This window comes from Vidua chalybeata, chromosome 8 (assembly GCF_026979565.1).
Source record: "Vidua chalybeata isolate OUT-0048 chromosome 8, bVidCha1 merged haplotype, whole genome shotgun sequence".
Classification (NCBI taxonomy): domain Eukaryota; kingdom Metazoa; phylum Chordata; class Aves; order Passeriformes; family Viduidae; genus Vidua; species Vidua chalybeata.
Window position 1 is genome coordinate 19,964,812 of NC_071537.1, and position 26,910 is coordinate 19,991,721.

General features: G+C 40.0%; 1 protein-coding gene across 2 annotated transcripts; it reads left to right on the plus strand.

Annotated features, from left to right (window-relative positions):
- The first annotated feature begins 1,846 nt into the window (after positions 1 to 1,846).
- Positions 1,847 to 25,499, plus strand: HELLS (helicase, lymphoid specific). 2 transcript variants are annotated; one of them, XM_053949354.1, is made up of 22 exons: positions 1,847 to 1,921; positions 1,993 to 2,114; positions 5,695 to 5,817; positions 7,142 to 7,201; positions 7,691 to 7,727; positions 7,820 to 7,884; positions 8,348 to 8,389; positions 9,149 to 9,373; positions 10,807 to 10,989; positions 11,247 to 11,390; positions 11,963 to 12,159; positions 12,850 to 12,946; positions 13,880 to 14,041; positions 14,560 to 14,702; positions 15,856 to 15,994; positions 17,404 to 17,487; positions 17,575 to 17,694; positions 17,999 to 18,115; positions 18,998 to 19,157; positions 21,002 to 21,098; positions 21,306 to 21,382; positions 25,287 to 25,499. In XM_053949354.1, exons 1-22 carry the CDS (start codon positions 1,891 to 1,893, stop codon positions 25,313 to 25,315), a joined length of 2,454 nt encoding a protein of 817 aa, XP_053805329.1. In that variant the 5' UTR covers positions 1,847 to 1,890; the 3' UTR covers positions 25,316 to 25,499. The 2 variants fall into 2 exon arrangements, with proteins under 2 accessions (XP_053805329.1, XP_053805328.1); XM_053949353.1 differs by lacking the exon at positions 25,287 to 25,499 and adding an exon at positions 23,038 to 23,573.
- The last annotated feature ends 1,411 nt before the right edge of the window (positions 25,500 to 26,910 follow it).

Below are 26,910 nucleotides of genomic sequence, written 5' to 3' on the forward strand. Positions count from 1 at the left end.
TTACCTTTCAATCATTTTTTTTTTCCTGATGAGTTTTAACAATAAACAGGGAAAATAATATTCTAGACCTAACTTACAACTAGTTTAACACAGAAACACACTGCACACAGAACCCCTCTCCTGCTGCAGGGCATAGTGGGGGGTCCGTGCGACGTGGATGTGGATGCAGGCACGGAAGCTGTGATGGAAGGGAGGATGAGAGTCCCTGCACAGCCTCTCTCCGCAAAAATGAATGGCAATCGTGATGCTGAGCCACCCACAGGGAGCCACAATGCCACTAGCCACAGGCAAATCCCTTCCCATCCAGAATTGCTTGCAGACAAGGTATTGGGCAGAGCAGGAAATGGCTGAAACAAAGCCGTCTCATTTAAGTGATAATCTGAGGTAAGGTGGAGTACGTGTGTCTCACAATTCTAAAAATGGTTTGACTGATGTTACAAAATAACGTGTACGGACACAGGAGTGAGATGGAACATTTGTATTCTATTAGGTATTTTACTGAGAGGTTTATTCTCTTTGGATAAGAACAATTTCTGGAAGGAAAGATTTAATGGTAATTTTTTGTTTAAGTAGTAAAGGTACTGTCATTCATTTCTCAGATAAAATCTTTGTAATTTTCCAAAGTGCTCCTTAAATTCTAGTGGCATCTTCATCCCTGCTTCCTGCCTGCAACAGTGTTGAGAACTACAGCAGCCACCATCATATTCCAGCTTGGATGCCTTTCAGTGGTCATTTAGTTGATTTTTCTACTTTAATGTTATAGTTTTGAAAGCACTTTAGGTTTTACAGAATGAAAGGTACCATAGAAAATAAGGGTTTTTTTTATTTATTCACTATTATGTCGTGAGAATATTTGCAAGTGAAACAGAGGCTTGAAAAAGGTGCGTTTGATTGCCACCATGCCTATAAAATAAATTTATTTGCGATGAACATTACTCTCTGCTAACATTCCCTCAAATAGATGCAGAACCATCTCCGGTTAACCTCTGAACCATGGCTTGGAGAACAGAATCACTTTTCCGTAAACCACATAATCCAGAATCAGCCTGTCAGGCTTTGGGAATGAGAAGAATGTCATCTACCTCAGTAATTCCTAGACTTGTTTGCCTTTCTTTGCTTCTTTTTTCCTCCCCCTTTCCAGGTCTCCCGGCGCAGGTCGCCATGTGCGTGCAGCAAGTTTAAAATAGCGATTAGTTTGACAAATAGGCGTAGACAATTACCAGTACAGCATCTGAAGCGATAAGCCCTGTTATTTTGACACTTGTGTGTTATTGCGTGGAGCGAAAGCGTTTGTGCTGAACCCCGGCAATGTTTATTGTAACGCAGCGCCGGTTTGGGTTTCCCGCCGGCTGGCTCCGTGCGCTCCCGGCCGGCTTGCCGGCGTTCCGCTGCCCTCTCGTGGCACGGCCAGCGGCGTCCAGGGCAGGCGGCGGGCCGGGCTGCAGCCGACCGGGCCGGGCTGCAGCCGACCGGGCCGGGCTGCAGCCGACCAGCCCGCGCCACGTCCCGCTCTCCAGCTGCCCACGCAGCGACGGGCACCGGCGGAGGGGAGCGGGACAGACCCACAGAATCCATCCGGCCGGGGAAGCCCCCTGGGACCACCGAGTCTAACCTGTGACCGAATAGCACCCCTTGGTCGGCTCGACCGTGGCACCAAGCGCCGCATCCAGTCATTCCATAAACTCCTGCCGGGAGAGTTCCTCCACCGGCTCCCCTGGCAGCCCATGCCGAGGGGAACGGCCCTGCCCGCCCGTGCCCGGAGCCTGCCAGGAGCCGAGACGGCCTCGCGGGAACGCCGCCACTTCTCGCGCGACTCGGGCAGCGCGCGGTTTTTGTTCTCGCGAGGAGGGCGGTGAGGCGGCGCGCGCGGGAGCGGTGCCGCGCGGGGCAATGCCCGCCCGCAACTCGGGCAGCGGCAGCGGTGAGGGGCGGCCGCGGGGCACGGCCGGGGGGGACCGTGCGGGACCGTGAGTGACCGTGCGCTCGTTGCAGAACCGCTGGGAGCCGAGATGGGGGAGCAGGCAGAGGCAGTGGTGATCACGCCGGCCATGCTGAAGGAAGAGGAGCAGCTGGAGGCGGCGGGGCTGGAGCAGGAGCGGCAGATGCTGGAGAAGGTGAGGGGCGGCCGGCCCCGCCCGGCGGCAGGGGTCCCCGCGGGCGGCGGGGTTTGTCGGGGTGTCTGCGGGCCGAGGCCGTGTAGCTCCTTGGGTATCAAAACAAACAAACGTGAGGGACTGGTAAGGGCCGTGCTGTGGTGTATAAGCGCCTTTTGATCAGCCACCGGCGGCCTTCATTTTTCTTTTTGTTTTTAAAGGCTAGCGGTGAACTCTTGCACTTACGGAGAAGCCTCCAGCATTTTATACGCTTTGAAATTTGCAGTGGGAAGATTACATCTTTGCTTTTGTCGTTCTGAGTCTAAAAATGTGAGGTATAATGCTTATAAAGTGAGCTGATTTCGAAAAGGATAGTAAGTTCGCATTCTTTTGAATTTCTGTCTGAAACGTTAAAGACAAAACTTTTCTGGTTTTGTTTCTCAAAGTGTACATAACACTTCTTTCCCTCTTTGGTTAAAGCAAGCTCACCAGCCAAACGGCCTGAGTAGAGTTCTGCAGATCCTTTCCATAGTAAGCCTGGTTGGTTATGTGTTTCTTTCAGTAGCAGGTATATTTTATGCAGAACTGACGAAGTAGTCTAGCTGAGAAAGCCCAGCTAACAAGGACCAGGTTTATGCCAGTCACTGTCTTGGTCTGCACTCCTGCTCTTCCCTGCACACAGCTGAGCGGGAGCTGCCTGTGGCCTGGCATTGGTGCCAGGAGAAGCGGACATGTGATCAGTCCGGGAGGCGATGTTTGGTTTGTGTACCTTGGTTTGCCTGTGTTACAGGAAATAAAGACTGCTTCGCGGAAATGGTACCTCCCACCGCAAGTGATGCCATCATTACTATGCTTCATTTCCCTCTTGCTCAGAATGTTTTCAAGCGTTGATGATACTAACCAGTCTGTTGAAATTAACCAGTCTGTTTTGGAGTGAGAACATGAGAGCATGATGCTTCTAGACCTGTGCTGATCCCTTATAACATGATAATTTGTGTTGTGTTTCAGACACAAGAAAATATAAACTTGAAAGGACTGTTCTCTTAAGTGCTTTTTTGTGAATTGTATTCTAAGGAATCACAGAATGGTTTGGGTTGGAAGGGGCCTTGAAGATCTTGAGATGTTGAAGGAATTATGTAATAGAGAAATTAGGTTATGGGTTTTTTTCCCTATCTTAAGAATTGACTCGTTATTCTAAGGGCCTGAAAAATACCAGTCTCTAAGGCCTGGAACTAATTTTGATTACTCTTTTTAACTTACTCTAAGACAAGTTAGGATTTACAAAGGTATGTTTTGATGATGCATTATTTTGTGATACTGTACTTAGAAAGGAATATCGATTCTCCCAGAAGTCTCATAATATTCTTTGTTGCAAACAGTAATTGATGATGTAGCATATTGGAACTTCAGGTATTCCTTATGAGACTAGGAACTAAAAATTTGGAGGTAATACTTCTGGAAGGTAAGGAGGAAACCCTTGTAGAGCAAATTTTCTCATTGCACAGGAAATATTGAGAAAAATACTTGAATTTTTTATTTCTTTCACAAAGACCACTTCTGTAACTATGCTGTAGTGTGGGTTTTTTTGTATTCTCCATTTCTTGAGAATCCACAGGACTTACGTCTAGCAAGAATGTAGCTCTATTGTCCTGTATGCTTTATCACCTTTTCCCTGTGCAATCGGGGGCCAGTCAGACCAAGGGGATTTACTCCTGTAGTTACCACAGGCTTACTGGGGGGCAGCTTCTGTGTTTCCTATGCTTGTCACTTCGGCAAGCCCCCTGCCAGGTGACTTGTACTGCAGTTCAGCAAAGGAGTTGCTAGTTCTTTTTGAGGGTTAATGGTGAATGTAGCGTGGTGACCAAAAGTGTCAAGGTTTTGACCTTTTCGGTCAAAAAGGGGGAAAAAACCTGCTGTTATAAAGCTTTAAGGGTTGAGTCAAAAGGCACAGTGAGATGTCATTAAAGTGCTGTTCATATTTGAGTTTTATTTTTTCTGCTTGAAATTTTTGAAGTTGGTTGAGGAAAAAGTCCTTCAGTTTGACCAAATAAGAATGCTGTGTTCACTCCAATAAAAAGTGAGCAATAGCAGTTTGCTGAAAAAGTAGATTAGTTTTAATTATATTCTCTCTTGGCATTGCCATCAAGAGTTGATCTTTCTGAGCTCAGATACTTGTCATCTGAAGGTAAAAACCTGGACGGAGGAGAGCAGAAGCAAAGAAAGTCACGAAAATGAAGTCTCCTCCCCTAGAGAAATTGTGGGGATAGATCTTCCTCTCTTAAAAGAACAAGGTGATTGCTACTTGATTGGTATTAGATAAAATGAAGTTCTGATTTCTGGGGGGGTCAGACATTCTCCACCGTTTCGGTGTCTCACAGTTTGTCCCGTGGTTCAGGAAATATCCTATTTCCTTACCTATTAGTGTATTTAGTTTCAGAAGAGTCCCTTGGTTTTTTTTTTTTCTCTCTGTCCTAGCGTGCCCTTCCCCCTGTGTTTCTTTTGAAGGCAGTGGCATCTTGTAAAGCTCTGCACCTTGTCTTTCTGGGTTTCTCTTGAAGATGCTAATTTAAAACTTTGCACTCTCTACAACTACTGTAGACAGGTGACGGGGGAGGGTCTCTCTCTTCTTCCAGGTAACAAGCAATAAGACAAGAGGAAATGTTCTCAAGTTGAGCCAGGGGAAGTTTAGATGGGACATTCTTGGAAAATTTTCTTCACTGCAGGGGTGATCAAGCACTGAGACGCTCTGCCTGGGGAAGCAATGGAAGCAGTGCTCAAAAAGCACGGAGATGGGAGATGTCGCACTTCCGAGGCATCCTTAGTTTAGTGGTTTAGTGGTAACTTGGCAGTGCTGGTTAATGCTTGGACTCGATGATCTTGGGTCTTTTCCAAAAGAAATGATTCTGTGACTTGTTTGGTATCTCTGTTTTGCAGGCAATGTTAGATGAATGCAGAAGGGTGAATGGTTTTTACTTTTTGGGGGTGTCTTGATGCGAGTTTTAAAGAGTAATTTGCAAACTTCTAAATGCACAGCCCTGGCTAATTCAGCAGCATTCAGTTACTATGAAAAGCATGTGTGGATTTTGTAAGCAAAGTGAGTAGAAGTTACTGTTTTCATATTGGCAATTGAGTTGAGCTCTGTAAAACCGTGTGATAGTTTTGTAGCTGTCTGTATAGCTTGTTCTTCATGAGAATCTAACTTGGTGTAAATGTACATGAAGGGATATAAGAATACTGGGGAAGCTATGCTGAAATTTGCCAGGTAGGGTTTTTCCCCTCAAAAATTTTGCAGGCTACAAATAAACTGAGATTTCATTTTTGCGTTGGAGTTGAGGCATCTCTGAGTCCTTGAATGCCATGTGCTGCTATACTCGGGGTGTGTATGGTGCATATGCAAGTGAATGCAACCCTCAGTTACTTTGACCTTACAGCACTTCATAGTGTGAATCCATACAGTCACAAATCATGGAGTGTGATGGCTGCAAGGAAATAGGTCTCTGTGTGAGACACTTCAGAGTTAATGCTTTTAACACAAGTAATGGTTCTTCAGTATTGTCACAATTGTATCTGTAAATGCTTGATGTGTCTTTTTGTTGGCCAGGCTCGAACTTCTTGGGACAGGGAATCAAGTGAAATGCGCTATAAGAGGCTTCAACACTTGCTTGAAAAAAGCAACATCTATTCCAAATTCTTGCTAACCAAAATGGAACAGCAGCAGCTAGAGGTAGGTGTCTTCTTATCTGCAGTAGGGATACTTAAGGTGCTGTCTGTTTTGGAATTTTCTCCATTCAACTGTTTGAAGTAAAAATGTTTTTAAGATTGCATTAGTAACATTAAAATCTACCGGAACCCACTGCACAGGAATGACATGATGCTTCATGTAGTGTTCAGAATTTGTTCTATAAATTAAAAGATGAATCAGACATGGAAGAACATGAATTATAATTTAAAGCCACAGTGTAAAGGTGGCACTGATGCATTTACAGTTCTTTTGGCCTGAGTGCAAAGAAAGGAGAGTAAGTATTTCAAATAAGAACTGAAGTTTGAGGGAGCTAGAAAACATGGATGGAGGATAGATGGTGCAAAGAACTGACTAGTAGGAAGGTGAGTAGCCTGTTTGTGTTATTAACTGAAAACTGAGGATGAGGTGTACATTCAAGATGCTAACTTAGGCCTCCCTCAAACAAATCGGTAAATTACAGTGATCTGAGGCCATGCTGTTCCCAAACAAGAGTTTCCATAAAACAGTGTTACATGTCTTCTTTTTTTTTTTTAATCCATGGGCTGCTGAGTTCATACCTAGCTTTGTCTTGACTTTTTTAACTGTATGTTTATGGACAAGCTTGCAAGATTTTATGCTTGAGAGAGAGGAAAAAGCAGGAAAAGATTAAGAACAACAACATTTTCCATAAAGGGAAGCTGACAGACTGCAGGAACCTCCTCTTCAAAGTACTTCTCTAGTTGAACTGTCAGCTCGAATTCATGGTTATTGTATTGCTAGAATGTGTATTTCAGTACTAAATCTTGCTCCATCTGATAAATACCAAGGTCTTCTACTCTTTCTTCAGGATACTTTTGCTTTTACTTCAGCAAGCAAAAATAGTAGATGGAATGAAAATCTTAAGTTCTTCAAGACATGAAAGCACTTCTTTGTTAAAGGCATTCTAGACTACTTACATTGCTGTCTGTTCTGCAGTGAATATGTAGTATGTATAAGTTGGATAAATGGAAAACTTACTACAGTATCTTTAACCTTCAGGAGTTTGCAACTGGGAATATTTTTTGTTGAAATCTTTCCAAATGACTGTATTTAAGTGTTTAAAGTATTTACTGACAAGCAGTTTAGAGCAGTGGCACTTTCTTGTCCAAATTTTGCTTTATTGTTTTAAACTACATCAGAACAAACTTAGTGAGGTTGCAAAAACAAAGTCTACAGAGTACATGTAACTCGGAATTAGCAATGTAATCTGTCACTTCTGTAGTGGATAGTACTCTTGTGGCTGTTATGGAAAGGTAAGAATTGCATGTGTGGTTTTTATTTTGTTTAGGAACAGAGGAGGAAAGAGAAGTTAGAAAAAAAAAGAGAGATGATGTTAAAATCTGCCAAGGTAAGATTGAGTAGCTACTTTATGCAACTTTCTAAATAAAAGCTTGAGAAATTACAATGTTAGTTTTGATCAAGGTAAGTAAAATAAATAAGTTTTATTGTCCAGTATTTGATTTGCAGGATCTATCTAAAATACCATATTTGTTTTAACTGTAGTAAAGCTGTTTGAAAGTGCTTAAAAATCGTATACCACAACAGTAATTTTTAGGGGATATTTTTGACTAGTTATTATGAGAGAAAATGGTTTCAATTTGTCTTGAGGAGTTTTTTGTTTTAGCAATGATTGCTTCCTTCAGCCAAAATAGTGAATAAGTAACAAGAAAAAATAAGCAGGAATTTATTTTTCTCTGTTTTTGAAAACTGTTTAGTAGTAGAAAGTTTCAAGAAGCTTTCAAAGGTAATGGTAGGCGTCTGGTTACATCTTTTTATCTATGGCATGATAGTTAGAGATGCATAAGATGATGAACCTCTTCCTATGGTTATTTTCTAGGGTCAAAACCCAGTTGATGGCAAAGAGGAGAAATCAGGTAATGTATTAGGCTTTGTCTTTTTTCAGTACTGGTGGGTTTGATTTCCTTAATGTTTGATGCATTGTATATACTCAAATATTATCTTATAGGTGCAAAAAAGAAGAGAGGAAGAGAAGATGGGACATACAACATATCAGAAATTATGTCCAAAGAGGTATGCCCTAACTATAAACAGGTTGTCTGGATTTTTGTAGTACTTTTAATGGGTGAGGCAGTTTCTGTGACATCTGTATTTTACAGCGCTCCATTCTCATTCATTGCTACCAGATATCAGCCATCAGTAGTCTGTCTTTGAGCAAAGATGTATGTAACAAGCAATGTTGTCACAGCTGTAGAAGTTGGATACTCTTGTTTTTTCAAGATTTTAGGGGGGCAACCTATGAAGAATCTACATTGGCAGTTGAATTTTCAGCTACCCTTTCTAATTGAAATGTATTACCTGGTGTGTGGTCTTGTTTTAGAGTCACTTGTATGATTAATGATGTTGTACGTAAAGCTTTTTAAAGTATATTCAGATTGAAAGGTGAATGAAGAGATTACATGAAATACAAATTTCAGTACCCTTTAAGGTTGAAAAGCACATAAGCATGGGTTTTTTTTTTCCTGTTTGTTTCCAGGAAATATTATCAGTGGCAAAAAAAAGTAAAGTGGAAAATCAGGTATGTTGACACATATTGCAGTTTAAGAGTGCTAAACCCAAAGGGAGGGAGGGCTTTTTATATTTTGTAGTATATCCCTAAACTTTACCTGTAAATAAACATATTTGCTACTTATTGAAGTTCTGAATTAAAGTTTAGAAAGGTAGTATAAATGAATGCACTTAAAATACTTACTTCATAAATCCAAGGTGAAAACTTTTAATTTCTTTTTTTTTTTAAAACTGAGTTTGAAGATATTTTTACTTTATAGATTGTTAGTAGCTTCAGAAATAAAGGAAATAGGAATTTATTAAAAAATATTTGTGTTGGTGTTTAAGACTTTAAAACAGTCATTTTTAAGCAGTCAAGTGTGGAGATAACATGTGAGGTCTCTTTTTTGCTTCTGTAGTTCCAGAGCTGCATGCACAGTGTGAATTGCTTCCTAACATTAGAACAGCTTGCAGAAAGGGAAGCCCTTCTGCTTACAGAAGTTAATTGCTGCATTGAATGCCAGCCTCTGTGAGGAAGGTTTTAAGTCTGTTTATTTTTATGGGTAGAAAAGGATAAGCAAAATAGCTTCAGTAGCTGTCACTGCCCTTGAATTCTAAAGGAGAACAAAGTCTGTTCTTGAGTTGACAGTTGATTCAAAAGAAATCTTTGTGTCAGAGACTGAGTTACTTCACAGCACATTAAGGCTGGTGTAAATTGGGAAGAAGTATGTCTTAGCAGGCTTTGATGTGCATTCCACTTGTCACATGTTCCTTGACCTTCCTTTTACAGGATGAAGGCTCTGCTGACAACCTGCATCCAGAAGACCTGCAGAAAAATGGAGACTCAAATAGTGTCATTAAGGACAGGTTGTGTCAAGCTGTACGACACAGTGCCAAGCAATTTCTTGATCCAGTGCGAAAGTTTAATGGACAACCAGTGCCTTTTCAGCAGCCAAAGATTTTTACTGGTGGTGTAATGAGGTGGTACCAAGTGGAAGGCATGGAGTGGCTAAGGGTATGGATGCAACTGAAATTGATCAGAATTGCTGCTGATTAGAAACTGGTGTGTAGGGGAAGAGATATTAGAAGTCTATAGTTAGTACAGGGAAGGTGAAGAGGAGAGAGTTATGATCTTTCATGGTACAAGAATCTGGTGTTATGAAAACATTGTCAAACAGCAAATAAAATGTTTCAGTGTGGGAAGGATATTGGTGTTTCTAAGCCTTTCTTTATAGGCTTTCTGGCTGGTGTTCTCCATCTTCCCTTTTTCCATCTATTTTCTTGTTCAACTCAACCTCTCCTTACAAAGAGTTTGTGAAAGCAGGACTATACATCCTACTGAGGAACAGTCTTATTTGTTTCTCTTAAGGGCTTCAATACCTAGCCCAAATGCATTCAAAGACCTGTTACCTTTGCAGGCTTGACACAGATGAATTTTCATTCTCTGTATCTTGGACTCTTAACTAGTAATATTAGCACAGTGTATTGCAAATGTGTTGTCTTTAGCTTCTGAAATAAAAAAACTATAGGAACTTGCCATCAAAATTACCCACATACATTTTTAACTTCTACCTGTTTCATCATGCAAGCCAAATTAAAAAATTCATGAGTCAAAACTAATTTTAATTCTGCTACTGATCTCATATTTCTCTTAGATTTTTTTCTTTCTGTTTTTCCTCCCTACAAGCATACACAGTCTATTTCAACAGGCTTAGACTCGCCCCTCAAGTGAGTGCCACTGAACTTGCTGACTCACTTCTGTTACTGGAAAGTGCCTAGGCCTCTTCTGGAGGGAAGACCAGTTTCCTTAGTTAGGCCCTCAGTTATAAAAACCTTTTTATGTATCCTTATTGAATAGTAGAGATTGGCCAAAGAGCAATTCTTTGTCTTTCTGTTCTTTTGTGAGAGATTGCTCTGCTATTTGTCAGAGTAGGTGGTGTCTGCACAAAAAGCTTTGGTTGGAGCAGGTGTCTGAGTTGGCCGGGAAGTGCACCTTTTTCTTGTGGTGAGGTAGCTACAGGAGCTCCATGCCTACAGAAGCTCCTTGAATACATACCACTGAAATGTCAGCACAGTCATTTGCTCTTTTGGAAAGCAAAACTAAGTGAAGTTTTGGAGCTGGGATGAGTAGAACCTTGGGCATTGTGAGCTGTACTTGCACTTAGTGCCTTCTGGTGCAACACTAAATTACGTGCTTTCCTTTGATCCTGTTCTGGTTTTTGTGCCTTAGTCAGGTACTTAGTTGGCTAGGAATACTTAGATGTACATGAGAATATCCAGCATTTACAAGATGCTTGTATTTAATTTTGTAATAGAATCATCTTCATCTGATATATAAAATGGGCCTAGTAGAGAGTTTCCACAGATGTTACATTCCTAAAGGTCTTTGTTTTTCCAAATATGTATTGATTATCTTGCGTTTACTTTTTTTTTTTCTTGCATATGCAGATGCTTTGGGAAAATGGTATTAATGGCATTTTAGCTGATGAAATGGGGCTGGGGAAGACAATCCAGTGTATTGCAACAATAGCACTGATGGTGGAGCGAGGGGTCCCTGGTCCATTCTTAGTATGTGGTCCTTTGTCTACTCTTCCAAATTGGATGTCTGAATTCAAGAGATTTACTCCAGAGGTAAAATAAATTGACTCTTCTTCTTCCTTAGGTTTAAAAGCACAAATTGTTTAATTTCTATTCTAATTCTTTGTCTTGAAGCATTCTCTATATAGAACGTAATTTTAATTGTAGTTGTTTATATGGCTACTACAGACTGTGCTGTGACTTGCTATGTATTTACAGCCTGCTTGTAAGAGATCTCAATATTTCTACTGTCTTCCTATTAGCTTAAAATGGGCATCGTGGTCCTGACTTGTAATCTCTTTTTTTTAAAGATTCCACTAATGCTCTATCATGGAGCTCAGCAGGAGCGTCGCAAACTGGTTCGTAAAATACGCGGAAGACAAGGATCACTGCAAATCTATCCTGTGGTCATTACTTCCTTTGAAATAGCAATGCGAGACAGAAACGCCCTGCAGGTATCCAAGTTCTCTTAGCCCTGGGACTGTGTTGTGCCTCAGTACTGATAGCAGTGCTTTTGAACACAGTGAAAAACCTGCCTGTACAATAAATTTCATACCGTAGCATGTATATTGACATTCACTTCTGTTTCCTTGGTAGTAGTAGCTCTGCAATTTAATGCTAAAGTTCTTCAAACGGGACATTATTCTAAAAGCAGATAGTTACAGCATACCTGCTCTTTTTGTTACCGTCCTGTAGGTGATGGTTAAGGATGTTCAGAGCAAGAACTATACTTAGTGTATAAATATCATAGTTAACATCACAGTGATTGTTTCAGCAAGATGAATTTCTTGTACAAGGTTTGTTTTAACCACCTAAGCTTTCTAAAAGGTAGTCACATGAAGCGGCTTTGTGGCATTAACTGTTTGGGCTCAGCTCTATTAGTCTGGCAAAGTGAAAAACAGTAAATAGAACCTTTGTAACAGGCAGTATGAAACAGTGCTTATCTTATTAGTGCTTCTTAATTAATCTGATGCCTGTTTTGATGGAATAAAGCTAAAATTTACTGAAATACCCTTTATTTTCATAGAGCTGCTACTGGAAGTACCTCATAGTAGATGAAGGTCACAGGATTAAAAATATGAACTGCCGCCTTATCAGAGAATTGAAACGATTTAACGCAGACAATAAACTCCTGTTGACTGGCACTCCTCTGCAAAACAACTTGGCAGAGCTTTGGTCATTACTTAACTTTCTCCTGCCAGATGTGTTTGATGATTTGAAAAGGTAGGTTGCAGTATGATGATGGAAACTATTTCTGTTTGTTCTGTTTGACTGTTATTATGACTCTTTAATAGTTAAACTTACCAGCCTGTGAAGAGTTGTTTTATGGCATAGTTGTAATCCAGTATGAGTATTTGGTGGTAAAGGCTTTGAAATGTGTCTTGCCTCGCACTTAGTTGTTTCAGAAAGGAAGGAATTAATTGTTGTCTCCCTGGATAGTGGAAGCTCAGCTGTGAGCTAAGACATGAACATTTGCGGTGAGAGATAAGTTTGTTTTATCACACAAGCCTGGTGCTCCTTTTTGGAGATTCTCAAAGGTGTTGGATGAAGCTGTGTGAGGCTGGCAGACACAGGACCCACAGATCATTTTCTGCAGCAGTAGGGGGTCAGGCGGAGGAGAACTGCCAAAAGAGTGTTTTGACTAATTTTTGGAAAAAGATATGACCTAGATGGAATATAATAGATGATAATGACTATTCCAACTAGTACAAGTATTTTTACACATCACATAAACCTTAAGTTTCTGAATTGACAGGTGTATTTCAGACATTCCTCCGATACACCTTCTATTCATTATGGATGTGAGTGCTTTGTTTTTTTAAATCACAGGATAAGAGAAGAATAGATACTTCATAGCTATTATTCTTCATTATTTTAGTAAGCTATTTTTTTTTCCTTGCTTTGTTTTTATAGCTTTGAATCCTGGTTTGATATTACCAGCATTACAGAAACTGCTGAAGATATTATTGCTAAAGAAAGGGAGCAAAACATCTTGCATATGCTGCATCAGGTTTTCATTTATCCTTCATTTTGTATTTTTTACGATACAGTTGTAACATTGGCCGTTCGTGTCATGAAGTGTGTCAAAATCTTGTTTGTGATGCTGAATTCTGGTTTGAGGTTTTTATTGTGGCACTTCTGGACTTCCTGAGACTTGTAGGGTGTTCTTTTCAATCTTTGCAGCACTTAAAAATGCTAAAGGAGCAATGTGTCTCTTTCATAGCCACTCATTTTTATTCTTGGAACTGAAATGAGTTTAGTCAAACTTAATTGCAGTTACAGACTTCAATTCACCAAGAGATTTAATCAGTGTGTTTATTTTGTTAAAAGATAACTTTGAAGGAACTTATGTAACTTCTAGGTGTTGAGCAGAATACCTTTTGACAAACTAGTTATATAATGTGGCTGTCTTCAAATTTACACTTAAAGCTCTTTTTTTAAGAGAGTGTGTGGAAGTAAATGCATACAGATCTATCATTTTTCCATTATAAGCTGCTGGTGAGGGATCTAAACTGTATCTTCTATGTATAATTGTTGATGACAATTTATTTATTTTGGTTAAATGTTTAGGGCGTTTTCAGAAAAACTTGATTTAAGAAATATAACAAACAAAATGAGCAGTTTTGTATTAAGATTACTTTCAGTTACTGGAATTTGTAAGAAAGGTCTGTAACATAGTTACTACTGTGCCCCTACTAAGCACTTCAGAATTTTTTAAATGTTAAGGGGTGTGTTCCAGCATGTTAGTACCAGCATGTGCATGAAAATGTTCAGTAGGCATACATATTAAAAAATGAAATATATGTGCAAATTAACTCTCGCTTTAAATTGGCAAAATAGCATCACATCAGTAGGCCTGCTTCTGTTGTTGTCTTGTTTTCTTTGTTTTAAACTAGCTGTGTTGACAGCTTTGAGTAATTGTAGCATCTGCTCACCATTTCAGATTCTGACACCTTTCTTACTGAGAAGGCTGAAATCGGATGTTGCTCTTGAGGTTCCTCCTAAACGAGAAGTTGTGGTGTATGCACCGCTGGCAAAGAAGCAGGAGACTTTCTATACTGCCATTGTCAATCGCACCATTAGGAAACTGTTTGGAAATAATGAGGTATCTGCTGATAAGGATATTAGGAATGTTCTTGCTTGTAATAGTTTGTATGCAAAACCGTATTGGTACTGCTTCATTACCATTGTAGCTAAACCCGGTTTTATTCTTAAATTTTTAGTCTGATCTATTTGTTATCTATTTCAATAGTGGCAGTTACTGTGATAGGCCTGTGCCACAGAACTAAAACAATATAATTGTAAATATGTTCTTGATTACTTGTAGCTTGGGAGGGGAAGAGCACTGTTTTTATAGAGTTCAGTCTGTTTCAGCTTAGAATTGGTAAAGTATGAATGTAGCTTTCTAAAATCAAACAGAAACTTCCAAAGTCTACAGTTGTAGACCTTTACAATTTGGCTGCATCTTCTACATAGCCAAAATTTAAGCTGCTGAAGTCTAAATAAGTATCACATGATGCACATCACTGAGGCCTCTTTTCAGTTTTGAGAATTCCTGGATCAGCACAGGCCTTTGATTCTGAAGCTGGCTGCTGTTGATGGCAATGTTCTCATTTCCCACAGGAAGAAGTAGTTGAGTTGAGCTCTACAGGCCGACCAAAACGCCGTAGTCGGAAAGTGGTTGATTATTGTGAAGAACATAATGGTTCACCTGATGACTTGGAAAAATTAATCAGCAAAATGCAAGAGGAAGTAGAAAAAGAGAGGTGCCTGTCTTGAAAGATTTTTTTTCTTGTTGTACTGTCTATCTCCCTCTTAGTTTGCTTCCAGTGCTTTGCTTACTGAAATTGATCAAGAAGAATGGCATTTAGTGATTCACAATCCTTGTAGCTTTATGGTTTGTTTCTTTGATTTTCCCTGGTATTCACTGAGCCATGATAGCAGTGGTTATTGTACCAGTGCTCACTGGCTCATTAGAGTTACAGTTAACTTCAGGACACTATTGTGGTTTAACCCGAGGCAGCAGCCAAGCACCACACAGCTCCTCACTCACAACTCATATCAGTGGGGTTGAGGAAAGAATCAGAAGGGTAAAAGCTGGAAAACGTGTAGTTTCAGATAAAGATAGTTTAATAGGGAAGTCAAAAGCTGCACACGCAAGCAAAGCAGTACAAGGAATTAATTCACTGCTTCCCATGGGCAGGCAGGTGTTCAGCCATCTGCAGGAGAGAAGGGTCCCATCATGCATAGCAGTTGCTTGGAAAGACAAACAGTGTCACTCCAAATGTCCTCCGCTTTGCCTTCTGTTGGTGGCTCTAAATTGGTTGAAAGTCTCTTGGGCATAAGGAAAATCTTCAGCTTGAAAAGTGTTTATTTTGCTAGACTTATTCTAGTCTGATGTAGCCTATGAGAACAGACAATTAAATATATGTTTGTATTAGATTTATGGTATGCATGGATATCTTATGTTGGAGACACTACTTATATATAGAAGAGCTAAATAGCTGTATTCATTGTGATTCCTGCGATGTAGCCAAATTGGGATAGGCAGACAGCTGATTCTGGAACATCTTGGGTATTGCTCCCCAGGAAATCTCACCCTGTGGTCTAGTGAGGGCTTGCTTCTGTTCCCTTTTCTGCTGGGTGATTTGCACAAGTCAAACTCTGCTTCTAATTACTACTGACTGCTCTTTTATATTTTAAATCAATAATGGCAAACAGTTATGCCTTCATTGTCAAGTGTGGCACTCTAAATAAAGTTTTGTCTGGTAATACCTTTGCAAATTTTAAGGGATTTTGAGCACGTCACAGCAAGTGACTCCATTGCTTGATTTTGTTGTAGGGATTTTTTTCTCTCAAATATTTATAGTGTAATAAGGGGACATGTTCAGTACTAATAAGATGTTGTGACTTTTCAAGGCCAGTGGTAGAAGTGAGCATTCCCATGGATTCCGAGGTGAACCTTAAACTGCAGAATATTATGATGTTATTGAGGAAGTGTTGTAATCACCCCTATCTTATTGAGTATCCTTTGGATCCTGCGACACAACAATTCAAGGTACACATTTTAAAAGCATTAAAGAAAATTTATTCCAGGCATTAAAAAGCAATAGACTGGGAGCTGATGGCAGTAAAGAATGACCTTTTCAATGTATTTGGCATATGCCTCCTGTTGAATTCCAGCAGTATACTGAGTCATTATTTGAAACTTCCTGTAGCAGCAGTAGCAGGGACCAGTTCAGCTGCTCTGCCCATTCAACCTTTGCACAGTGGTGGTGTGGTGTTCATTGTGACAGTGCTCTTCCGCTGGTGGAGAGTTATTCACAGAATTGCTGGCTTCCATTGACTCCAGGGGCTTTAGGGGCTGCCTCAAGATCTCCTCACCAGGGTTATTTTTCAAAACAAATGCTAACCTTGGTGAACTGTTCGTGAGGTAAATTGTACACGCTGCAGGAGGTGCAGTGATAACATTTAAGTGTGAGTTGTTGAAGAACTGTACCAAATATAACAGTCATCTGCTCAGAGAATACAGCATCCTTCTTCAAAAGGGAAAAAATCCAAGTTATATCACAAAGACCAGATGGTAGCTTAATCTACACAAAGCAGGTGGAGATAGAGGAAAGTATGAAATAATTTGAATTGAAAGAATTTTAAAGAACTGGAAGTTGCTTGCACATTCTAAATGTAGATGTAGGTTTGTAGGTATGTGTAGTCATGTTTTCTGTTTGGTGAGTGATAACAGCACATTTTGTGCTCCAGAGTATGCTGTTGAAGTGTATCAATGTAATAAAATCAGTGCATAAAAAGCAGATTCCCCAGTCAGGGAGGTGAGGGAAAATTAGTGGGTTGAAAATGGAGACTGACAGTTGACACCACCCACAGGAGTTAGTACTTGCTCAGGAAGATGTATTCATAATTACCACAGTGGCTGCTGTATCTTTCAGTCCTTAGAAGTTTCCATTTCCCTGCCTTTAGCCCATGGCAAGGATTAGCTCTAGCAAGCTCTCTTGAAGAGGGGCTTAAGGAAGCAGTGGGAAAACTTGCTGTGAACTTTTACCGCTGGCTAATGTGTAATAACTTGTTCAGCGGTGCCTCTCTCTGTCCAGTAGGTGGAAGCCTTAGTGTGTCTTAATTACAAACTGGGAAAGAAACAGCAGCACTATCCCATGAGGAAAAATTAACATGAGGGTTTCTCCTTCCAGAAATAGAGTGAAAACTAATTAGTTTAAAAAAATTATTATTTGGGCATATGAAATGGTGGAGTTCAAATTAGTTTCATGATGATTTAAGTGATTCAGTGTTGTTTGTGTAAATTAACATTACTTCCAATAGTATGGCTTTTAGTTAAGAAAATGGTGCACACTTGTTTTAGTGAGATTTCAGAGAGCTTTTGTTGATGCTTCTGAGTTGAGGAAGCCATTGGTCTCCTTACTTCCTAATATATGATCCTCTCTTCCCTGTTCCAAGGTTGATGAAGATCTAGTAAAGAATTCAGGCAAGTTTCTACTCTTGGACCGAATGCTTCCAGAACTTAAAAAGAGAGGACATAAGGTAAAGCTCAAGATTATTGGGGGGATGAGATACAGTCATCTTCCTAGGAACAGAAAATGTTATTAAGGAATCTTTCTGGTTTTGTAGGTCTTGTTGTTCTCACAAATGACTATGATGCTTGACATTTTGATGGATTACTGTTACCTGAGAAACTTCAAATTCAGTCGATTGGATGGCTCTATGTCGTACTCGGAGAGAGAAGAAAATGTAAGTAGATGGGCATGCCCTGTGAGTGCATTAGCAAATTCTGCTTTTGCTGTGACACTGGGATATGACTTTGCACAGCATTTCGCCTTTAATAGGCAAAACACCTCTGTGCTAAAAACTATCTTCTACCTTAATATCTGCAGCTCAGAAATACTGAAGAGCTGAGGTAAGCCTAAAATGCAGTGCTTCTTAAAACCTCTTGTGTTGTATTTTCTGTGTTCATCTGTTTAAACAGGTCTCATTAACCATTAGCCATGTTATGTTTGGTCCATCTACTTTTTTTAATAGATGAAATCTCTTCCAGATGCATCAGTTTAATACTGACCCTGAAGTCTTCCTGTTCCTAGTGAGTACAAGAGCTGGAGGCCTGGGCATTAACTTAACTGCGGCAGACACAGTTATCATATATGACAGTGACTGGGTATGTTGACACATTGTTAACCTCGTGATAGGTGTCAAAAATGCTTTCTCTTGCTGCTTTTGATAATCATTTATGAACCCATTATGGTATAGATAATTTCTATAACTTTAATGAGGTGTTATGTGAAGGCAATAGTAGCATGTGCATTTTGTTTGTGAAATAATACAGCCTCATTTGAAAAGTCCTGGGTTACTGAGTACAACATTAGAGTTGGTTTCTGAGTTTGCCCCTGAGTTACCAAAAGCAGGAGGGTTTTTTGTGTTGTCAATACATTTCCTTCTTTTTATTACTTAAATTTGAGTGTAGCTGGACTTCTTACGGGTTCCTTGTTTACAACAGCTGCCATGTTAGTGCCAGCTCCATGAATTTCCTCTGTGGTTTGCCACATGTGTTTTAGCTACCTAGGATTCTGCTCCTCCTGTAAATCTGGAGGCTGGGAAGAAGAGAGGTTTGGAAGGAAACAACTGAGGACTTGGACATCTTCATTTTAGTAGACAGTGCTGCTATTTTCAGCTTCAGAAATGGCTGAAAACTTTAAAAATACCTTTTCTTATCCTCTAACAAAGAAACCCAACACAAACCTACAACTAAAATTATAATCTAAATCTGTTGTATTAACCATGTCCATCTGTAGAAAACTGCAGCACATAGTGCAGAAGCAGTCCAAGCTGGTTGGATTTCTCTGCCTGTGCAGCTACAGCAGCAGAGTTGTCATGGATAAGCTTAAGAGTCAAGAGTGGTAGAGTTGTATTATGCCATGTCTCTTCTGCTTCTACACTGACTCTGAGCTCCCCATTAAAAATGCTGCATGCAGTATGTCCTTCAAAAAAAGGATAATGGCATAACTGAATTGTTACTGATTTAATTTTTTTATTTGCTCAGAACCCCCAGTCAGATTTGCAGGCCCAAGACAGGTGTCACAGAATTGGTCAGACAAAGCCAGTAGTTGTTTATCGTCTCGTGACAGCAAATACTATTGACCAGAAGATTGTGGAGAGAGCTGCTGCCAAGAGGAAGCTGGAGAAGCTGATTATCCATAAAAGTTAGTACCTTTCTCTTAGCACTTCATGTCAATATGTGTTGCTTCTTTAAATCTCAAGCTGTAACAAATTTCAGTATCCTGTTTGCCTCTGTCCAGTGTGTTATAACCACAGATGTCCAGTCCTGTTTGAACAACTGGCCAGTGCTAAATAGAACAATAGTCCTTGGGTTTATGCACAGAACAATGGTGATTCTCGTGGTGTTCTTGATTATATGGCTTGTCATAGTCAAAAGTCTTTAGAATGTGATTGCTTTGAAGCATCCCTTTGGGGGATGAGTTTTTCTTGTACAGATCCTATTGGAATCCTGATTTACTTCTGTAGCTTATTCTGTTTGTCATATTTGGACTATAGCAATTACCAAACATTAAGTTCACATGAAGAATAGCAATTCTTATAACTTGGCTTCTGAACAATAACTAGTTTAATATTAAACTTCAGAGGAGGCTAAAAACTTCTCATCATTCTTGTATCTCATATTGAGGGGCAACAAAGCCTTTTCATGAGGCATAAAGGGGCAAAAAGGCCACACCTCTTTCTACTGTACAGTCTAAAACCACTAAGCTGTGGTTTGCCTCTGGTTCTGGATGATGTTATCTTTGATAATTACTTTATGCTAGTATTAGCCTTTTTCTTTGTAATCTTTTTGCACTGCTGTCTTGGTGTGTCTGCCAGGGCTGCCTCTTTATAGGCATGTTATTGACCAGTATACTTTCTTGGTTTGGTTTGGTTTTTTTAATGATTTGATAATGGTCCAAACTGAAGTTAAAACCCAAGCAGCAAGATGAGCACAGAATAGGCTCTAATAGATCACTGCCATGTACTAAAGCAGCACTGGAGACTGGGACTACTTGTACTGCAAGGAAGATGTGTCAATGCCTTCAGTTTTGCAATAAGTTCAATATTTATCTTGGCATCTATTGGTGTATCACATGTAAATCTTGCAGCTTAGGGGTATCACTTCAGGAACCTTTGGATTCATTGTGTAAATGTAAAGCTGATGTTATGGATCCTGTTATTGTGAATATCTAAAAAGTGTTGGAACTTAGGAGAAGCAAATGAGGAAGGAAAATCAGAAAACTAACCATGTAGGGTATATACAGTACAAATACTGGAGCTTAAGAACTGGATTTTGTTACAAAATAGCATGGGTTTTTTTGACATTCCATCTTATGCTTCTGTTACCTTGAACAAAGTTCTTGGGAAACTGTATTTTTCTTGCTATTATGGCAACTTGAGACCTGCACAGCACTGATTTAATAATATGTAGTTTGTGAAGCTCTGAAAGCTAAAAGGGAGAGACAGCATCACTAGTAATGCATGAAAGGACTGGCATCCAGATTTGCTGTAAATAGGTGCTAGCATAGTCTCAGGAAATCAGTCTGTGTCAAGGGTATTACTTTGTCATGTCTGTCTGTTTTGTTAAACTGAGGCTGTTCTCTCTGCAAACCATATCTTTAATGTATTTCCTGTCTTGTGATTAATACAATTTACTTTGTTTTAACCAGCTTACAATACAAAGGGAATAAACTTCAGCATCCACCATGTAATTTTATTTACAATGTTTTTACTGTAAGTGGAACTAATGGCTTTTCTGCTCTGTGTGTTCATGTGGGCATGTTGAATTGGTGCTTCAATCAGTTCTGCATACTACATATATGTCTACATACATACGCATTATAGAAAGTGAAAGGTCTGCATGCAAACCTTCATGTACCTCTGAGTCTATTAGTGTAAGCTGTGTTTATATGAGGACTAAAACAATGAAACCTAGCATTAGTTTTGATATTCAATAGTAATTTGTTCTAGTCACTGTGTGCTTTCTTAAAATTTCTTCTTTCTACAGATCAGTTTAAAGGTGGCAAATCTGGACTAGCACAGTCAAAAAGCTGCCTGGACCCTCAGGAATTGTTAGAATTACTGAAATCCAGAGATTATGAGAGGTATGCAGATTTCATATTTTCTTGGACCATGAGTTTGTAACATGTAATTTACAAGCAGCTGTCAAGAGCTTTTTTGTCTTATGAAGTGGTATATGGATCTTCATAGAGGAAAGAATGTCTTAGGGATTCTTCTACATGGGAAAACTGATGTCTATGCAATACTAACATGCTTTTATCTTTATTGAGAGATTATTTCTTCTTTAACAGGGAGGTTAAAGGATCTAAAGAAAAAGTAATCAGTGATAAAGATCTAGATTTACTTTTGGATAGAAGTGATCTCATTGGTAAGTCTGAGTTTTTATGTTTTCTTTATTCTGTTCAGCAGTAAATTCATATTTTGTAAGAATCTTTGTATGTAGAAAGCTGCCATAGCTGCATTTCCCTACAGCTGTGTTGTCCATTTGACAAAGGACCCTTTGGTCCCTTTGTTGACATTTTCAATATGGTTTGCTGGAGAAGAAATAACAGAACTTAGACAAAAGTATTCCAGAAAACCACATTCAGGCATGCTGTGCCCTGAGCATACTGTGAAATGACAAGCATAGATTAGGAGGTGTTCTGCAAAGCAGCTTTCAAGGAGAGTTGCTGTAATTGATCAAAATAGGAATATTTTTCAGGAAAGATTTATTCCAGCAAGCTTAAAAAATGTACTTTGATGCTGTCATAATTCAAAATACATTTATCTCACATTGTCTAACAATTTTGGGAAAAGAAGTCAAGTCTAACATTTGGAGGAAAGAAATCAAGCTTTTCAGGGTTCTCATGGCTTGTGAGTGTATCAGTTGTTTAGCAAAAAAACCCCGACCAAACCGCAACTCCTTTTTGAGGTTGTCTGCAAATTCTAGTGCTTGATCATGCCAAGATATTATTGAAAAAAACTCTTAACTTTCCTGAGAGGAAAAATTCTTGTCAAGTTCATAGATCTGGAATGCTTTTGTATGATTTAGTATGCCTTATTTCCCTCAGCATCTTTAGCAGAGCAAGACTCCAAGCATAGATACAGTGAAAAAAAAAAAAACAACAACCCAGTCATTACAGAATTTAGAAGTAAAAATTTTAGCCTTAAATAAGTATGCTGTGTGTAGTTTGTGTAAAATTAATTTGCCTTAGGAAACTCTTGCTATATTTTAGATAATTTAGGAAAAAATTTAAGGCATTGTTCTGTAAAACTGCTTATTTCTGGCTGATAATACAGAAAATTATTCTTGATGAATGGTCATTAAGGTCTATATCTTTACAAGTTCAGACTGTGAAACAATCTGATTTCTCTTTCCAAGTTGAAGAAGGTGCTGTTTATCTTGTGTTATTAGTGTGCAATATATTTATCATGGTTGCTGTTTTTCTTCTTTGCTATACTAATCAAAATTAATATAATAAAATTGTCCAAAAATGTTAATACAAAGATATTAGTCTGGCATCATATACTGAATATTTGCTATAGCTAACTGCAGTTAGTGCGTTAGAGAGCAAAATTCCAGCTCCCACCCTGGTAAGCCATGATTACTCAATTTATATAAATGTAGTACTTTTTCATTAGCTTAATATTCACTGGAAGGGTAATGAAGTGATTGCAATTGCCAGGAAGACAAGTTTACATTTTTGGAAAGAGTATTACTTATCAGAGTTGTAATTTTATGTTTCTCCTAGTAGTTTCACTAAATAGGTTTTCTAGGTATTGTTTTCAGGAAAATGAGACTAGTTCAGGCAGCTTTTAGAACTGCTTTTCTCCATTCACATTTAGCCAGAGATGTTGGAATTTTTTCCTAGAAGCATACAGCTGTATTTTTGAATACAAACTTCTAGTAGCCAACTGTTGATGAAGGAGTAAAATTTTGTCAACTTGTTCTCCAACTCTGCAAAATGGTTTTTTCAATTTGTGTTCCAAATCTCTTTTCTGCTATACCTCTTATTGTTGACCTTTGATTTGTTTTAATCTTAGATCAAATGAAGGCCTCTGAAAAAATGAAAAAAGAAAAAATGGGTGTCTTCAAAGTCCTAGAAGAGTCATCAGAGTCCAATGCAGAATGTGTATTTTAATATGCAAATGTGTCTTCTAAGTAGTCTTTCAGATCTTACAGAGATGTCACTTATGCTTGCTGGTCCTTGATGCTGACTTTCCTTAAGGCCTTGTCCAAATCCCTTGTGTTCTTCCAGTGAATTTTAACCTGTTCTAGAGTATAATGCAGGTGATAGCTGTAGCTTTAGTAGGCTTTCATAAAGAAAATGAGCATGTTTCACATTTGCAGCTAGTTCTTGTACTCAGTGGTATAAACTGGCAAATTTCTTTAAAAAATCTTCCTGTGGAAGTCCTAAACCCCTGTTTCTTGGTTGTTTTTTTTTTAATATGGTGTCAATTATAGTTTTATTTGGAAGGGAGAGAACATGTACCTTTATTAAAAAGCCATTTTGTAGCTTCTGTTTTTAACTTCTGAGAATTATTTTGATTAAATAAATATCTGTTTTGTTCTAAAGGTCTATGGATTTTGGCTTCTTAAACGAGCAAAGCTGATCCATTAATTCACACTTTTCTGCTTATTTAGCATATTAGCCAATGTCATACATTTAAAGAAAAACAAATGAACCCCACAAAACAGCAGAAAAACACCCACACACAAAATAGAAACCAAAAAGCAATGAGCCTAAAACAGCCAAAATCTTTCTGGTGCAGACATTACTTCTGTCTTGACTGCTGGTCAGCCTCTGCAGCTGAGTTGCCCATTTGAAGCAGATGTAGGGAGCTACAAAATTGTTGAAGAGTCTGGAGCAGAAGTTGTGGAGTAACTGAGGGGGCTGAGGGTGTTCAGCCTGGGGAAGGGAGAACTTGCCACTCTACAACTACGTGAAGGGAGGTTGTAACAAGGTGCTGGTCCCTTTTCCCAAGTAACAAGCAATAGGACAAGAGGAACTAGCCTCAGGTTGCACTAGGAAAGGTTGACATTGTATATTAGGAAGTTTCTTCACCAAAAAAAAGTCAAGCACTGGAACAGGCTGCCCAGGGAAGCAATGGAGTTGCCATCCCTGGGAGTATTTAAGATGTGGATGTGGCACTTGGGGACATGATTTCAATGGATCAGCAGTGCCATGCTAACGGTTGGACTCCATCCCCAAAGTCCCAATGCAATGATGACAGCTAACTCCTTTAGGTTAAATGCACATGTAACAGCCTTTACCTCTTGACTGCCCTTCTCTTCCCAGAAAGTACTCCTTGGCTTTCACACACCCACATGGACATTCTGCACTTTCCCCTTCCAGAACACTTAGTTACCTTCATTACCTTTCTCTGGACACTCTAGCACCTCAGTGTCCTTGTAGCAAGGGGCCCAGAAGTGGACACAGCACTGGATGAATCAGGCAGCTTCTAAACTTTCAGCTCTGGTTTGTGAAAATGTCTTTTCGGTGTCGTTTAAAAGCTGCAGTCATGGAATTGCAGCTGGAGCTGTCACAATTGCAGTTGTGCTCATTAACATGGCATAGATAACACAGAAAAAAAAACCCTCTACCAACTCAGACTTCAGAAACCAGTTTTCATTCACTTCATGTTCATAATTACTCTATTGGCCTGACAGAGAGGGAATCTTAGAGTGTCAAGAGATATTTATACTTACCTCTAAGGGAACAGATAAATCTGTTAATGAGTAAGCTGACTTTGATCTTTGCCTGGTGAAAGCCTCGTTTTGCTGGTAATTGCTGAAGACAAAAGTTTAATTTTTCTGTTCAGTTACTAATTACCTTGAGTAATACAGAGTCCAGCATGTGCCTCTCCTGGGGATGGCTGAACACCTGCCTGCCCATGGGAAGGAGTGAATTCATTCCTTGTTTTGCTTAGCTTGTGTGTGTGGCTTTTGTTTTCCCTATTAAACTGTTTGTATCTCAACCTAATCTTGTTAAACACAATAGTAGGTGACAGCTGCTCCCACACAGCCTACATAACTTTTGAAGACTGATCTACCCTACTTAATCTGCAATATGGTGCAAAATCAAAGAAATTGGTGTTAAAAATGACAGATTGTGCTTTGGGATGTGCTGCCCACCTTTGCGAGACACTCTGGCAGGATGCTCACCCACTCAAACTGCCCAACACGCTTCACATAGGAACCTTTTATGTGTTTTTACATTATTGATAACTTCTAAAGCAGGCAGCTCAGTGTGGTTGCAAGGCTATTTAACCTGTTTTGTTATTGTTGACAGAGTGCAGATGCCAACTGTTTAACTCCTGAGGAATCTGGAGAGTCAGACTACATGAACACTGCAGTTGTCAAATATTTTGCCCTACATCATAAAAGATAAATACCTTCCTTTTCTCAGCCAGCCACAGCAGAGAGTGGTCAAAGTCCTCAAGTAACAAATGTGAACTTCCTCACCTAACCCATTCCCACGTAATAAATTGGATCGACTCCAGTATCCACATTAGAAACCTACATTTCCAGACTACTCCACAAATCTTTTGTAGTGCCCGAGTCCTGCGCCAAGCCCCCTGCAGTCAGTGCTCCCAGGGTGCTGCCAGCCTGCCTGCAGGAGCTCGGGCCTGTGACAGAGCCCATGGCCCTGCACAAAGCAGGGCTTGTCGCCCGTTTGCAGGGCAGCGCTGGGTGGGAGGGCAGGGAAATGCCAGGAACACACCAGGCTCTAACACCCTTGCCCCCAAAATCATGAGGTTTTCTGGAATGAGTGCTGTTTTGCTGGCAGACACTTGTGTACAAAATAATGTAGTGACTTTGTAGGCACTGGAGGGCTCAGCCCAGGCTCTGGGGCCAGGACACAGAGCTCCAGATGGCCTCAGCAGCCAGCATTTTCCTGGAGAGCCCTGAACCCCCAGCCTGCTGAGAAAACAGATTGTATGGAACAGCCACAGTCTGGGCAGGAGACTTGGTCTACAATACAGCCAGAGCAGTTTGTGCCTGCAGGGTCACTCCTTCACCCCTGCAGGTCTGTGCTTCCCACCACTGCACTGGATTATTGTGCAGTCCCTCCTGCTAACACTGTAGCACAGAGAGCCTTTCCCTATGGAAGTATGCTCTGGAGAGGTGAGAATTAATGCCCCAAGCAGTAGTGAGGGGAGACATCATCCCAGCAGGAAAAAAATCCCTCCACTCTCACCTTGGAAAAGAGCTGCTTGTGTTACTATCTGGAGTTTGTGCAGGTGTGTGCTAATGTGTGCCAGCAGCCCAGAGAAGCCAGGCTTTTCCCAGGGATGATCCAAAGTTTGCTGGTTGAGCTATGGCAGCCTTCCTTGCTTGCCTTTGCCCATAGAAGGAGCTGGAGAGGATGAACTAAATTTAGCTGGGTTGGTGAATTAGTCCCCTGCCCAACCTGCCCAAAAGCTGCACCGTTTATCTGAACAGCAAGATGCTTATAGGCTTGGTGTCAGGTCAACTTCACCTCAGATTAGGATTGGGTTTGGGGTTGTGGTTTGAGCATGACTGTTTTGGTTTATTATCTTTTTGTTGTTTGGGTTTTTTTGGGTTTGTTTTTTTTTTTTTTTTTTAACAACGCAGCTGTGCTGTGGTGTGATTCATTGTGAAGGAGAGGAAACAGGGCACAGCAGTACAGCACTGCTGAACACAGAAAGGACTTTCCAGGGCAAGGACATGACCCTGTCTGTAGCTGTTGCAGATGCACCCACTAACTCCAGGGGCCTTATGCTGGCCACAGAGGCCTGTGTGCAGCCACAAACCTGCTGATTTCAACCACTGCCCATTCGTTTTAAAGGAAACATGACACATCTTCTAAACAGTTTATATGCTTAAGAACAGCCATCATCTCACTTAAAGGTGTGAGAGAAATAACCACTGCAGGCCTCCTCTGTGCTCTA

Excerpts from the sequence above, each read along its gene's own strand:
- HELLS (XM_053949353.1), top strand. The coding sequence starts at position 1,891 with ATGCCCGCCCGCAACTCGGGCAGCGGCAGCG. Across the intron at positions 17,695-17,998 it reads ACTCGGAGAGAGAAGAAAAT|ATGCATCAGTTTAATACTGA; the intron begins GTAAGTAGATGG and ends AATCTCTTCCAG. Across the intron at positions 21,383-23,037 it reads GGATAGAAGTGATCTCATTG|ATCAAATGAAGGCCTCTGAA; the intron begins GTAAGTCTGAGT and ends TTTTAATCTTAG.